This window comes from Dermacentor albipictus, chromosome 8 (assembly GCF_038994185.2).
Source record: "Dermacentor albipictus isolate Rhodes 1998 colony chromosome 8, USDA_Dalb.pri_finalv2, whole genome shotgun sequence".
NCBI classification, from domain to species: domain Eukaryota; kingdom Metazoa; phylum Arthropoda; class Arachnida; order Ixodida; family Ixodidae; genus Dermacentor; species Dermacentor albipictus.
In genome coordinates this window covers 23,286,089-23,302,089 of record NC_091828.1, presented here as the reverse complement: position 1 = coordinate 23,302,089, position 16,001 = coordinate 23,286,089, and the positions used below count along the sequence as shown (strand labels likewise).

Genomic DNA, 16,001 nt, shown 5'->3' with positions numbered 1-16,001 from the left:
GAGCCCCTTTTTGTGCCTTCCCCGCCCAGCTCACCTTGTGTTGGGTCGAGTCTCCCGCTACCAAGGAAGTCCTGGATAAGGTAGGAGATCGCGAGCACTTTTGGTGGTGTATAAAGGCGGAGTGGTAAGATAGCTTTTGCTCTCGATTCTTCTGTGTTTCTTGTGATCTTGATTTTCGAATTTGAGGCTGCAACGTTGGAATGTCCTCTTGAGTCCGCAATGGAAGCTAATCGTCATCATCCGTTTCGTCTGCGTCAGACCATCTCGGTTTCGGTGACTATGACTTTATCACCTTGCCCGGCATTTTGCCTGCCATACGGCTTAGTGATTTTGGCTGCTGTCTCTGTGGTGGCAACTTGAAACGACGTTTACTTTCCTTGGATCCCGTGAGATGCTTTTCTGCCCGAGTAGAGCAGACTGGGTTGCATTCGTGGTCTCGTTGGGGCTCTCTACAGGTGAGGGGGCTCAAGGGTTGGTGGAAGTAAAGTTCTTACCGCCACGTGGATAGATCCAGAGGCTTCGTAGACTCCGAAAATCCGTTTTCTGACCAAACTTTTATATCCGTCAAAGGTGATCGCATCGTTACATAATAATTGTATGGGGAGCTCAGCTTTTCTTTTCGTGTCTTTGAATTTTATCCTGGTTGAAAAATAGGGAAACTGCTTTTTTCCGAAGTTCCTAATATTGTTTATTCAACCGCTTACATGTGTAATTTGGATGCTTCTTTTATGTTTGTTCTTTATTGAAAAGAATGATGTGCTACATGTTTCATGCGTAGTACCAAAGAATGAATACACTTCTTGCTTCAATCGCTGAAGGGTTTTCTAATCGCTGAAATATTTTTTGTTCTTTGGGAATGTGCCAAGAAAGCATCCCGACCAAATATAGGCAACAGCTTCACTGTAGAAGGACAACGAAGCAGGGAAGCCCATGCAGGCACTCGCAAGATTCACGTGCGAACAGAAAGGGCCACTCATTTCAAAGCTAGCAAATGTAGAAAATGTGGACTTCTTAGCTTGCGCACAGTGTGGTCTCCGTCCTCCAGCAATTTGGGCAGAAACCAGGAAGCGGGCACCATTCAAACAAAGAAGGACAGGTTGTCAGTTTACGACACTGCTGGGCTCTACATATTGCGAGTAGACTTCCGGACGCGCCGTAGTTGCATAGTTGCTATGGTGTGGCGATGCTATGCACGATGTCGCTGGATCAGATCGCGGTCACGGCGGCCGCATTTCAAACGGACGAAATGCGGAAACACCCGTGTACCATGCTTCCTGTTGTAAGGATTGGGGGCTCAATCCCATCGCTCGTAATCAGTTGTCAAGATTGGAGTCGGGCATGAATTAAAAGGTAGCTGGCCCATGCCATCGCCCAACTTTTCCCCGCTGAGGACGTTGCTGAAGGCAAAGACTGCTTCTTATCGAGAACGAGGAATATGGGTTTATTTACAGTATCTACATAAGGACGTTGCAATTCATCACTCTAGTATGACTGCGAGAGAAAAACACGGAACAGCCGCACAACAGCGGTTTATAAGCACTCGGTCCTCCCTGGATACCTAGGTGAGGGAACCGTTCGACCAGTCATCATAAACGAGTCGCCTCTCTTTGCGAGGGATTACACACACACACTTCCGCGCAGGTTCACGGTCCTCAACCGAGGTCAGACGGACTTCGCAGAACTCGGGGATACGTCAGGAAAGGTGCCTTTTATTCCCCGAGCTGACCCCCTGTGCGCGACCACCAGTTGCCCATTGTCTTACGACTTGAACGGCGCGTGGGAAGGAGCCTCGAACTGCGTTCCCTCGGGGACTACCCCATTCGCGGCAGACCGGGTAGGTGGTGTCGTGTTCCCGCACAAAGCCTGCTTCGTCGAACTCATCTCGTTCCCTGCAACGGAGAGTCGAGGATGCACGCATTTTTCTCCGGACACAGTCGACTTAGTAATGCCGTGGCTAGAGGTTGTGGTGGCCTTCCAGGATAAGTTTGACGCCACTGTCGCAATTGGCTGGCAAAACTTGCACCTCAGCAGGCCATTCTTAACACTGTGCACGTTAAAAATCCCAGGTGAACGAAATTATTCCGGAATACCCTACTACGCCTTGCCTCATAATCAAATCGGGATTTTGGCACTTAAAACCCGCGCATTTTAGGGCCTATCACGTTGCATGGAATTCCTTACAAAAATGCTTTTTGCTTTATGCCGCTAAATAAATGCAACAATATTGGAAGGTACATGATTTTCTATGAACAAGTTGCACATGCACGCTTTCCATAATGTATCAAAGAGTTCTGTCAGGGCGGCTGGAACAACAATAAACGAAAGAAGCGAACGGAACAGGAATAGTGCCTATTGTGGCCTTCTTGTTGCTTCAGGGAACGACAATGATTCGTGCTCTTTTGAAGAAATGAGGGAGAACCCATCTCACGATGACGGATGACCGTAATGCGTTAAAATTAAAATGATTTAGTGATACAACGTATTTCCACCGTCGCATAGTTGCTATGGTGTGACCATATACTCCAGCGGTATTCCTCCTTCGCGCTCCCCTTGAAACGTTCGCAGCAATCTATTGCCTACACTGCGAAGCCTGCGTATGGACTTTGAAACAGCATTGCCGCTTCAGTAGGTATCCCTCTTCATTTAGCGGTTTGTTGAGCTGGCTAGCGGGAAAATGGGCTCGTCTGCTAACGTCGAGTTTCGTCGTAGTATTCCAGTAATGCTGTCTTCTTTTTGGTGGTACAAATACTCACCTATTCAAAATTTTTTGTGGTTCATGCACCGGAAACCTGCAGAAGATTCACATACGTTTGGTAGCAAGAAGGAATTATGATAATCACCCACAAACAGTGCCAATGCTTCGCGTTTCTTCCTGAATGTTTTTTATGCCTGCTATGAAATATAGCTGTATCTGTTTTCGTTGTTCCTAGTGGTATCGCTCTTCGCCACTTTCGCAGACACGCTGTAGCGTATTGAGCCTCTTTAAGTAGATCCGGTAAAAAATAGTTCTGGATATTCCACGCACTATGGCAATCGATGTAAGCTAAGCTTTCTGTGCTGGTTGCTTTGATTGACTTTGATGAGCGGTGAAGTGCACAGCGGAAGATTAGTCTATTCAACGTTTAGTTTAACACGAATGCGTTGAGTTGACATCAAACGTTACCTTGCGTGTACCATTGCCATTTGTATGCGTAACACAGAACAGACAGGGGCAGGTGTTTGCTTGAAGCGGTATTGTGCGCCATACTTCCGCACTTGTAAGAGGGCTGAACGTATTCATTGCCTCGCAATGCATATCGCATCGTGGCAGAAGTAATAAATTTCAATTCAATTGTGGGGCTGTACGTGTCAAAAACCACAATCGGATTATGAGGCTCACCGCAGTGCCGGACTCCGGATTAATTTTGACGCCATGGTTTAATTTCATGGGTCCCGAAATTTAAGTGCACGTGCGTTTTCTATTTAGCCCACGTCGAAATGTGGCTGCCGCAGTCTCGATCAATTCCGCGACCTCGAACGATGCGGTAGCCACGATACTGCCGCGGCGGACACAGAAGTGTTGATTTGACATGCGACCGCTTCTGTAGTATTGTCTGGACTCGGTGGTGCCCCCTAATTAATGCGCCTCTGCTTCTGCACGTCCTGCGTAAGTTGCCCGCTTGACAGATTCATGCGAAATAGGTTGGCATGTGATGGCACTGGCCCCTTGTGGCGAAAACGAGGAAGTTTCTGGTCCCGCGTGCACTCTCCGAGGATCAGCCAGTCCTAAAGGCAGACGTTCTTTTTTGCTAAATTGTCGCTGGTTAACTATTTTAGCTTTTACTAGTTGGGTGAAATTTCTGGTGGACGTGCGGGGTACAGTAGATGTTAAGATCTCCGGAGTATACCCCAGACCTAAGCCCGGCCAGTAGTTCGGCAGAGCTTCCCCTTGTGCACGTTCGTAGCAGCCCAGGTCGCCAGAGACTGCAGCCACAGCACGGTCTGCTACCCGAAGGAACTATAATGACAAACCAACTACCCCGTACCGCTACTGCAGCATCGCGCGTGGTCCTCAATCACACCCGGATGCCGAATCAGTTCCACGAAATTGCTTCAGAGGACGCCGACGACTGGCTTGACGATTTTTACCTGGTTGCAACCTCAACGACAGGACCCACGGGCGTAAGCTACACTACGTGTACTTCGCTCTTCAAGATTCCACAAAAACTCTGTTCGAGAACCACAACGCGACATTGACATCATGGGAAGGATTTAGTCGGCAGTTCCTCAATGCCTTTGCCGCAGCAGACAGGAAGCAGAGGACGGAGTTAGCAATGGAAGCGAGAATTCATGGCCTGAATGAGCTAGTTACGGTGGACGTAGAAGACATGAATCGGCTCTCCAGATGGTGCGGACCCTTCGATGACTGAAACGAACGTTCGCCACGTAATGCGTGGCGTCAAAGAGGAAGTCTTTGCTAGCCCCATTCCAATCGCACCGATGATACTTGCAGAGTTCCATGACGAAGACACGACCATAGAAAAAACCCTTCAACAATGGGCCAGGCAATGCAACCGCGACGCCATGATTTCCAAAGAGCTCTCTGTCGTTGCCCTTGGTAACGACATCGGCACCTTGCGAGAACTCATCGGGGCTGTCGTTAAGGAGGAACTGCAGAAGATACTGACGACCACTGCCCTTATGGGACAACTTTTCATTGCAGAAATTGTGCGCCCCGAGGTCCGACAGACCATCCATGTTCCTGGACAGTACGTGGCACAACTGCAGGGACTGCGTGCTGAAATTAATCACGCTGAAGCAGTACGCCATCCACCACCTTCAAGTGCGTACAGCATAGTACACCACGCTCAACAAATGGACGTAAGCTTCAGGCCTCGCAGCCTACCACAGATCACCAAAGCAAGAACTAGGAAGAGTGATGTCTGGCGCACCAGAGACTAGAAGCATTTTGTTTTCATTATAGCGAAGCCGGGCACATCTAGAGAATGCGTCCTGAAGGTCATGTGAGCTCCGTGTATGTTACGCGAATTCACCTCATCCACGATCTGGTGACTGGCCACCAGAAATAGAGTTTCACCGCCAATCACCGCAGTGTTGATGAGCGATGGCCCGGGGCCCGTTCGTCGTCTCTTGCTTGTTCATCGTCCCTTGCTCGCCGCGAGAGAAGCCCAGCCTTCTCTCACGGCATTCTCAGATGCCGCTCACATAACCCGGCGGGTCGGGAAAACTGAGCTCAGTGACCTCCGGAGGTGAGGCCACTGATGTCGACTGTACACATGATCCTCAACTACGACAACAACGACGCAGACCTACAGACGCAGTCAAACAACGTACAAGAGATAGCATCGTCGAAGACTCTGATCACCGCAGACGACGAATAAATAACGGCGTTAATCGACACTGGAGTGGACAGCTCAGTTATGAGCATGGAGCTTGTCTGCAAGTTGAACAATGTTTCTACCGAGTGGACTGGGTCACAGCCATGTACTGCAGGCGATTTCGTTATCGTGCGATTTCGTGCAGCTGATTTCGGAGATTTCGTTATCCACAAGTGTTTCGAGGGACCCAATTTCGGGAATGAACTTTCTGCAGGCTATTGGAGCCATGATTACCTTACAAAAGGCGCGGTTAACGTTTTCGATGGTTCAGGCCTTAGCAGGGAGCAGAACTAACGACAGTTGTGTCAACGGCTTGAGGATTGTTGACGAGAACGTCACGGTGCCGCCAAGGAGCAGCGTATTGACCCTTGTAACCTGCTGCGGATTCGACAACTATGAGGGTATTGCCGATTCAAATTTCCCACTGCTGCTCGGAAGACACACCTGTATCGCCCGGGACCTTATTCAATTACAGAATAGGTGCTCGTAAGTTTTGTTCACCAATTTCAGCAATGACTACCAGCACCTCCCCCAACGTACAGCTGTAGCGTTCCAAAACACATTGCTGACTTCTCTGACGCCGGCATGTTTCAAGTGACTTCATCGGATGCAACACTCACGCCAGCGTGAGTACCCGCGTCCACATTAATGCTGACTTAGCAGATGTACAGAAAAATCAGCTGCTGGGCGTAGTGACAGGATTCTCGGGCTGTTTTTCCACGCACTCCAAAGTGCAGCGCACCTCCGTTATGCAATACCGGATAGTTACAGAGCAGTCGGCGGGGCCTGTTCGTCCACATCCGTACCGCGTGTCACCTATGGATCGGGAGGCGATTAAGCGTCATGTTCAAGAAATCCTGAATGATGACGTCATTCAGCCGTCGACCAGTTCGTGGGCTTCGCATGTCGTACAAGTAAAAAAGAAAGACAACATACTCCCCTTCTGTGTTGAACCATACGGTTTAACCGAGTCACCAAACGCGGCGTTTACCCCCTGCCAAGGATCGATAATGCTTCGCACCATCTTCGTCAGGCTCATAGTTTTATTTCGTGAGATAATCGAAATCGACGAGTGTGACCGTGAAAAAAGCACCTTCGTTACCCCTGGGGGGCTATACAAACATAACGTCCTGCCTTTCGGTCTCAGTTCCGCTCCTGCTACGTGTCAAAGAATGGTGGGCACTGTACTCATTGGACTAAAGTGGCAGCTGTGCCTAGTGTGCCTAGACGACGTTCGTGTGTTTTCGAGCACGTTCGATGAACATCTCGCTCGGCCACGAAGCGTCCTTACCGCAATATGCAAGGCAAACCTCACCATCAAACCTGAAGAATGTTACTTTGGCTACCAGGAATTCAAGTTTCTAGGCCATGTGGTCAGCTCCAAAGGTGTTGGCCCAGACCCAGAAAAGCTCACTGTCATTGCCGAGTTTCCTCATCTTAAAGACTTGAAGGCTGTTCAGCGGTTCCTGGGCCTCTGCGCTTACTACCATCGTTTCGTTGAAGGTTTCTCAAACCTTGCTTATTCTCTCACGAGGTTGACACAAGATGGGTCCTTTACCTGGACGGAAGACCGAGAGCGCACCTTCGCCGAATTGCGCAATCTGCTTGAATGAGCTCCAGTGCTGGCGCCTTTTGATGACGCCGCGGCAACTGAAATTCACAGAGGCGCATGCAAGTAGGATTTGGAGCCATTCTGGTTCGATGGCAAGACGGCGCGGAACGCGCAATTGCGTACGCGAGCCGTAGTCTTACAAAGGCAGAGGTTGATTCTTCAACAGCTCAAAAAGAATGTTTAGCAGTCGTGCGGGCCATCAGCAAGTTGCGACGCTACTTAAACGGCCGGCCATTCTGAGTGGTCTCTCATCACCCCTTGCTCTGCTGGCTTGCTGATCTACGAGACCCGTCAGGTCGCCTCGCTCGTTGGAGCCTCCACCTCCAGGAATACGACACAAGTGTTGCCTACAGATCCGGTCATAAACACAGCGACGCTGACTGCTTGTCATGTTCTCCTGTTCCATTGACATTGTCCGACTTGGAGCTCGATTTTGCCATTTCTAGGTGTCGACGACGTAGTTCGCTTGGCTGACTATCAATGCGCAGACTCTGAGCCGCTGTTGTCCGATGCCCACTTTCACGAGGATTGACATCGTACTGCTGGCACAACGATGTCCCATAGAAGAAAATTTTCGAGAACAGCCAGGAACCGTTCCTTCCCGTCCTTCCGACGGCGCTACACGAGAGAGCTTTACACGATTCATGTGCCGGCCTAGGTTTCACGAGGACATTAGCAAGCATATGGCAGAAATACTATTGGCCCCACCTATTTTCATCGGTCCAGCTCTATGTGGGAACGTGCGGTGACTGTGAGACGCATAAAGTCCCCTGACCGCGGTGCAGCTTTACAGTGGAATTATTGCAACAAGTCGTCACGCTAACGCACACCAACCACCGAAAGACCCCAGCCTGTCGTCCTCAAACTAACGGTTGAACAGATTGCCTAAACAAAAGATTGGCCCACATGTTCTCCACGTACGTTTTCGTGGAACAGAAAATATGGCATGAAATCTTGCCATGCGCGCTTGCTTACAATACCAATGTGCAGGAGACCATCGAGTTTAGACCATTCGAGCTCGTTTATGGACGTCGCGTTAAAACCCCTTAGGCGCCATGCTCCCGGCGGATCACGGAGCCACGAGGACTGATACCACTGAAGAGATCCTCGAGAAAGCCGAGGAAACTCGCCAGTTTGCTCGAAATCGCATCCACCCCCCGCAGAATGCCGACGCCTGCCGTTACAACTGGACTTGATGGACATGCAGTACTCCCCAGGGGACCGAGTGTGGGTGTGTACACCTATCCGACACTGTGGGCTCTCGGAGAAATTGTGCCACCACTACGTGGCCCCTGTGAAGTTCTACGCCGCCTCAGTGGTGTGAACTACGAGGTGATGCCTCCAAACTCTGACCTCGTTCTAAATGACGCCATCCCCGTGCTGAAGTCATCCACTTAGTATGGATGAAACCGTAGAACGCATGCGAGGGATAAGCAATCGTCACAAACAGCTTCAGCATTGTGTACATTCCTGTATGTTTCTTTTTTGTGCGCGTGTGTCTCTTCATGTTGACACTTTTGCCCCTAGTAGTCGCCCGCTGGCCCTGAAGAGTCCAAGTCGGGTGATATTGAACGAGGAGAAATGACGCCACATAAGTTCGCACGTGATGACACTGGCCCCTTGAGGCGAGAAGGAGAAGGTTCGTGCCTGCGTGCGCACTCTCCGAGGATCAGCCATTCCTACAGGCACACGTTTTTTTGCCAATTTGTCGCTGGTGATCTATTTTAGCTTGTACTAGCTAAGTGACAATAAATACACTGTTCTTATTTTTCAGAAATAGCAGAAACGTACTGTGGCATACCTTGAACTTCGGTTTGTCCCGTGTACCCGCAACCACTGTCGTGTCTATAGCAGTGGCGTATCCTTGCCTTCTCACGTCACCTTGCCTCCGTCCTTCTCTTGTATGGGAAGTGCCCCCTCTCCTGCCTCCTCTCTACAGTGCTATCTACGTGCCCTCTAGACTTGCACGTTAGTAGAAAGGTAAACGCTGCAGTTTCTGCAATGCTTTCGCAGGGGGTAACGGATTATTATAGTTGTCAAGAAACTAATGCAGTGAATCCCAGGGACGTCCATAGTGCACTGTAACCAGGCTAGTCGCCTGGTTAGCTCAGATGGTAGAGCGGCTGCTCCGGAAAGGCGGTGGTCCCGGGTTCGAGTCCTCAAGCAGGATGAATTTTCCTTCTGCTGCTAAGCAGTTCTTTGGAGGAACCCGTATGGGTTTCCTTTGTAGCACTTAGCTACGTTTAAATGGATGTCTCATTTTCCCTTTATTCATTGCTGCTCTCCACCTTGCGGGTTTCCGCAGAAATATTACGTCATGTTGATCCTGTTTTCAGGAAGCTGAATAAGTTTAAATCAAACTTATACAACACAATGTCCCCTGAGAGGAGGAAGACCATCCTTTATGGGCTTGTCTCGGAATGAACAATAAATGCTACCTCAGTTGCACGCAGACCGAGCACGTTGATCGCGAGGTCGGCACGAAGGTATGCGGAGTCAGTGATAACAGTCACCCTAACGCCAGTGACGGAATCTTACAAAAGCACAAAGAGGACACGCGCATATACCAAAACAAAACGGAGGACGCTTTTCGGCCATTTTAATTGGTACCCGGTAGTTCTGGCCAGTGATTGCACTTGACGAAAGCATCTCTTTTCTTTCGTCTCGTCTCGCAATACATTTGCACACACGCAGTCACCACGAAAGGGCGAATAATAATATTGGTGACTTATACTGTTTTCTAAATGATCGACTAAATAAAACACACTTTTCTGCTCAGTGCAACTTTTTTTTCTAGTGTCTTTTATGTAGGTGCACTGAAGTGCGTGTTGAGAGTAATTATGATTGTTATTTGTATTTAGTGGGTTTTAGCGCAATTTGCGCACTCGTTTTGGGATTTCAGAGCTTTCTGGGGTGTCGACCAGGGTCAGTTTTTTTGTTTCTAGATGGCAGCACTACTCTAAAATGTATGGCATGGCGGTGCATGGCGAACGCTGAGAAACGCGGTATGTAGCAACTAGGCTTCTCTCTCGGGCTTTTTTCTGGACTCGCCACGACATCAGGTTGCGCTGCCGCCAACTCCGCGCGTAGCGTCTGAGACCAGAAGTGTTGCTCGCCAGTGCCTTTGAACGGAGTGAATTGTTCCCTCGTATGTCACACACATGCTGGCGCATACCCAGTGAGCGAGGTTGGCGAGATGTTCACTGAAGAGTTGCACATACCCACTGCATTCATGGCGCAGCTCTTTCAAATGTACGAGTGAATGGCGTTCCCTGAAAAGCGGCACATGCCCAGTGAATTTGTGGCTCAGCCAACTAATGCATGGGGTTGCTTGTAACGAGGGTTTGTCTCGCCTTAATAGCGCAAAAATTCAAGGTGCGTTTTTCGTCATTGTAGAGCGTCATGTAGCCAGTGGCGCATACCTATTTACACAAGTTGCCGTCAAACACGTTCGTTGAAGAGTGGCCCGCACCTACTGTCGAATAGCCAGTGACCAAAGTTTGTGTAAAATAGCTTCATTGAAGAACAGCGCAGACAAAAATGGCGGATACCCCGTGCTCCAAGTCAACGCTAAACAGTTTCTTGGAACAGCGGAGCCTGCCAAGACCCGCGTCTACAGTGACCTATGTTGGCCTAAAGGATCTTCAACGGAGAGCGGCACGCACGTACACATCACTACATGCTAAGGGACCCAAGTTGGTCTGAGTGTTGGTTTCATGTCCTGTTCCTTCAGCACAGCAGCCCAGTGCACTGACCATTCAGCAACGGACTATCCTGTGACTCGCATAGGCGAGAAAGCGGAGATGAACACGAAAAAAAAAACAAAGATAGAGAGATAGCTCTCAGTATGTGTGTGAAATAAACTAATAGCGTTAACACATTAGAAAGGACCCATACCCGTTTTCTGGATTTTTTCATTACGGAACTCAGCAAATACAGACCTAATGTTATACTTTTGTTGTAATAGCCATATTGTTTCACAATTTATACTCTCATTTTGCCCTATGTACTCTACAGCGCTACCACATCGAATGGAATTGGCTTGCTGCAATTAGGCACTGCATGCGTTAACGTACTTGTCACGTGTTCTTTGATCCGCTGTGCAATGTAGCCGTGATTCTCCGGCTGCCATTTTCCTCGCAGGACAACAATGGCGGCGGGTGCCTCTCCGAGCACCGGTTGAGTCACGCCAAGCACGGCTACTTCAGCTACACAGGGTAGCTCGAGAACACATTGCTCCACCTCGAAGGGCTCCACCTTGGTGTCGAAGCACTTGATGACGCTCTTCAGCCGCTCGGTCAAAAACAGCCGGCTAGAAACGTCGTAGTAGCCAATGTCACCTGCGCCCAAACTCTGAGTCACTCGCGTACTTCCTATTAACAAGCAGAGGACCTAGTAGTAGCTTAGCTTCCCATTGGAACACGCAGCGTCTAAGTGACTTCAATCCTTCCACAAATCGCATGAGCTTTCATGCCTCTTCAGCATGCTTGACAGCGGGCACATCAGTTTAGGCAATGTCATGGCATGAGCTGGATTACATTTGAAGTTTCCAATTTTCTTAAACGTGTGATGTAGCTAAATGGCAACTAAACCACATAAGAATATCGTAAATCAGCTACTGTTGAATCTTTAGTAAGGTTCGGTGTTAATTACACTTGAACAAGTAGTCACGTTATTTCGTTATTAAAACAGCGGAAATTGAGAAAACCATAGTATACGCAGGTAGGACAGAATTGCGAATGACAAGCAAATGTCAGCTTTAATTACCCAAGTTGGCTGTTATACCGCACAAATTGTCTCACAATTGGCATTACGTATTATTAGACAGAAAAAAAATCCACCGATGATTACGAAACTCCTTAATCTGAAATTTGAGCAAAGCTCCATTCGTGTTTTCATTTCTCGATATATTGTCTGGCGCGGACAATCTCCCCGTGCAGCAGATTGCAAACGCAGCCTTGTGTGGCGCTACTGCCTCACTAATCGGAAGTTCACAAGAGGCAGTGCGTGGACGAGTCGTGGTCCCGATTCACAGCAGCCGCCCCAGACAAACAGATGCTCATGCAGTACTTTTTTTTCCATACACACAACGCCTGCTACTCGGGCACCATCGTGTAGCTATCGTTACCGCAACGCCCGTCCTGCGCGGCACTACACTTTCCTTCTCACTCTTCCGCATTACCCTTCTCCTCCGCTTTTGTCCTAGCGCTGTCCTCGCTATCGCCGTCCCTCGTACCTGGCGGCGCTCCGCGTTCGCTTTCATTTTGGGCTGTGCTCGTTCATTTGTTTCCAAGGGACGACACCGACGCCGATGCTCGCCGCAGGAGCGGGGCCCAATAGCTGTGAGCTAACATTCTGCAGAAGCCATCTCAAGATAATTCCCGAGGTTATTTGAACTGGCAGTCAAGCTATGTAGAGCGGCGCACCGTATTGTCACGTGGTGGTGACGTTGAAGAACACCGTAGCAATACTGTGAAAAACAAAACTTACTTTTATTGGGCGAATCTGTGCCCACAAAGACAGGCTACACTTATAGCACAGCGATAGCGTCGAACATGGACGGCCATCGTCGAAAATCTGATCAGCGGGTCAAGCGCGTCCGCTTTTATATACCAGTCGTCGAATGTTCCAGAGTAATCGCTAGGACCCGCGTGCCTTCTACAAAATTCTACATTATTCGCGTCGCGCACACATGCGATCAGATTACACAAGGTTCGGTCACAGTTCGATAACACAGCATGGATAACATACCAGAAAATTTCGATACATGCAGGCGCGTCCTGCGCTGTACGATAACGTTTGTTAGGTGGTGAAACGTGTCGCCCGATAAAGACAAACAAGTACACGTGTCAATGTGGCTGAAGACACTATTAGAGTCTGTAATGGCCATTCTCGGATTTCCATTAGTTCGGCTACATGCAGTATACATTTTCCCCGGGATTCGCCGACCTAGATATGTGGCAGCCGCTTGTTATGAATGCGACTTACACAAGTCATGACAAGTCATGACAAGTCATGAATGCGACTTACACCGCGTGGTCGGCAATGAAATGACTGAGATGGAAGATCGAATAACGGCGATGGCATGACAAGGACGGGATGATGTACCTGAAGTGACGACGTTAGTATAATGACAGCAGGGTGAAGACGATGGCATTAAGATATTGGAATGATGACGTAACGACGATGGTACGACAATAATTGGATGACGAAGCAGGAATGCCCAGAGGGGGGCAAATGCGCATTTTTTTTCAGCGCACACCCATCAGTGGCCTCAGCCTCATGAGTGCGCAGCCTCACGCCGCAAGTAGCGCCCTAACTTTAAGTTCACCCGCTCGCTAAAAAAATTCGCCACCATCCTTTACATTTGTCGGCAGCAATAAATAATGTCCGCGCTCACAGTCAGCACAGTAAGCTGTACCCGTCCTTCCTCACCTTAATAATTTAATAAATTCTGGGGTTTTATTTGCAAAAACCATGATATGGTTATAAGGCACGCCGAAATGAGGAAATCCCGGTTACTTTCGGCCACCCGGGGCTATTTAACGTACACCCAATGCACGGTAGACCGGTGATTTTTTCTTTTTCATTTCAACCCCGTCGATATGAGGCCACCGCGGCCGGGACTCGATGCGACAGCCTGAAGCTTAGCAGCGCACCACGATAGCCACTGCGCCACCACCGCAACTGCAAAAAAAAGTCTCCGTCGCCCTCAGGCTGCAAAAGCTACCATCCTCCTCACATGTTCCGGTTGGTATATGTTCAAATAACTCATTTGCTCGACTCGAGGACTTAGTTAACAACACTGATTGTCTAGTGAAATACCTATAGCCAAAGCGTACCGCACTGCTTTCCTTTTAGCCGCTTGTCCATATATCGGCAAAATAAATGAAGAACGGAAAACTGGTTCGGTGGGTGGCGGGTAGTGGCGACTGCCTCCAGTGGCACTCGTGGCCCAGTTTTATCTCCCTTGAGAAAGAGGCATCGGTCAGGGCACAAACTTAGCGGTCCCTCACAAATTATATTGCTTACTTAGAACATATTGGGACACAGAATCACTGAAGTTCTACTCAACCGGGTTCACTCTGGCTCGGACTGAATGTGCCATGACTCCAGTAACTACTAACTCCACTAACTGGAGTCATGGCACATTCAGAATACGGGGAATAACATAAACCGCGTGAAGGGCAACCGACCCTCGGTGTATGTCCATGGTCTTGGCGACATGACGAAAAGAAGAAAAGGACGCACAGCCAGATAGACTCCCGCTTGTTTCGCCAACACAGAACGTCGGCGCGACCCTGTAACCTCCCCCCCCCCCCGCCTCCCATGAAGGGCACCCTCGCGAGCACTCCACCCAGCAACGGTCATCCCAGCACCATGCAAGCCGTCAACAACAACCCCCCCCTTTCCTTTTGTTCCCCCCCCCCTTACCGTCTGTGAAGTGTCTCCCCACCTTCCTTGTTCCCCCCTTGCCACCCCCCTTTCTTCAAAAAAGACGCTTGGTGGTGGTGGTGGTAAAAACTTTAATTCGTCAACAGAAAATGATTTATGAGATTAGATGTGGGAAGTCATGATGGCTTCGTGAGGTGGCCGTCAGACCGTGTCTTACGGCGACTTCTAAAGCCCAGGTCACGGCCTGCAGTTGAACCGCGGGTTCCGAGCTGGTCACCGCAGCCTCCCACTGCTCTCGGTTGGATAGCTGCCATTCGGCTCTTGGTTTGAGCTCAGAGCATCCGTGCAAGATGAGTGCTAAATGGGCTTTGTCGGCCTCGCATAGCGTACATTCAGGGGAGTGTGTCCCTGGGTAGACTATGGATAGTTTGTACGGGTTGGGGAAGGTGTGTGTTTGGAGTTGCCTCCACGTCGCCTGCTGGTTTTTGGTTAAGGAATTGTCAGGGGGTGGGTATTCGAGTCTTTCGTTTTTATAGTATTGCGTAATTTCGTGGTAGGTTATCATGCGCTCTTTTGCTCCTCGCAGGATCGGTTGGCTCACTGCCCGGTTGACGAGTCCTCGGGCGAAATTGTGAGCCGCTTCGTTCCCGGGATGGGACGAGTGCGCAGGGATCCAGATGATTTTGATCTGGCGGGGCGTGAAATGTACTTTCTTCAGAATTTGTAGCGCCAGTTCGTGGGTTCTGCCTTTGGCAATATTACGCACTGCCGTCTTGGAGTCGCAGAAAATTATTTTGGCTGCGGTATTTGTGATAGCTATTGCTATCGCGGCTTCTTCCGCTTCTTCCGCGTGCCTTCCAAAAATGGTGACCGCGGTGATAGGTTTGAGGTCGTTTCCTACCACCCCTGCGGAGAAAGCGTCGCGTTCTCTGAGTTCGGCTACGTCTACGTAGACCGCCTCCTCGTGGTTTGCGTAGTGTTTCTGGAGTGCTTTGGCCCGGGCCTGTCTCCGTTTGCTGTGATACTCCGGGTGCATGTTCTTTGGGATTGGGTCAACCTTGAGGCGATTGAAGATGTCTCTGGGTATGGGCCCGACGTTTGTTTGAGTGCTCTCGTACGGGATGCTTAATTTCCTTAGGATGTGTCTTCCCGCAGGTGTCTTGGTTAATCTTTCGTATTGGGCTGTTCTGTGTGCTTCAACTAGTTCGTCCAGCGTGTTGTGGACGCCCAGTTTCAGGAGTCTCTCGGTTGATGTGTATCTCGGCAGGTGGAGCGCCGCCTTGTAGGTTTGTCTTATGAGGCAGTTTACCTTTTCCTTCTCCGCTTTATACAGGTTGAGATATGGGAGGGAGTACACGAAACGGCTGAGCACGAAAGCCTGGATTAGACGCCGAAGATCCACTTCCTTCATCCCAAAGTGTTTGTTGGCGATGCGTCGGATCAAACGGTTGGTTTGGTTCACGCATGCCGTAAGTTTGTTGATCGTCACTGTGTTTTTGCCGTTGCTTTGTAGGTGCATACCTAGTATCCGGATCGTTTGGACCTCGGGAACTAGGGTGCCATCCATGTATACTTCTATAGGGACTGAGGTTTTTGTATGGCCTCGCGGATTGTAT

General features: G+C 49.5%; 1 protein-coding gene across 1 annotated transcript in view; it reads right to left on the bottom strand.

Moving 5' to 3' along the window:
* LOC135907745 (luciferin 4-monooxygenase-like) overlaps window positions 1-16,001 on the bottom strand; it is a 62,366-nt gene that overhangs the window by 16,345 nt on the left and 30,020 nt on the right. Inside the window, exon 4 of the mRNA XM_065439474.2 lies at window positions 11,067-11,330. Coding sequence (XP_065295546.2) covers window positions 11,067-11,330 — 264 coding nt within the window. The remainder of the gene's footprint in view (window positions 1-11,066; window positions 11,331-16,001) is intronic.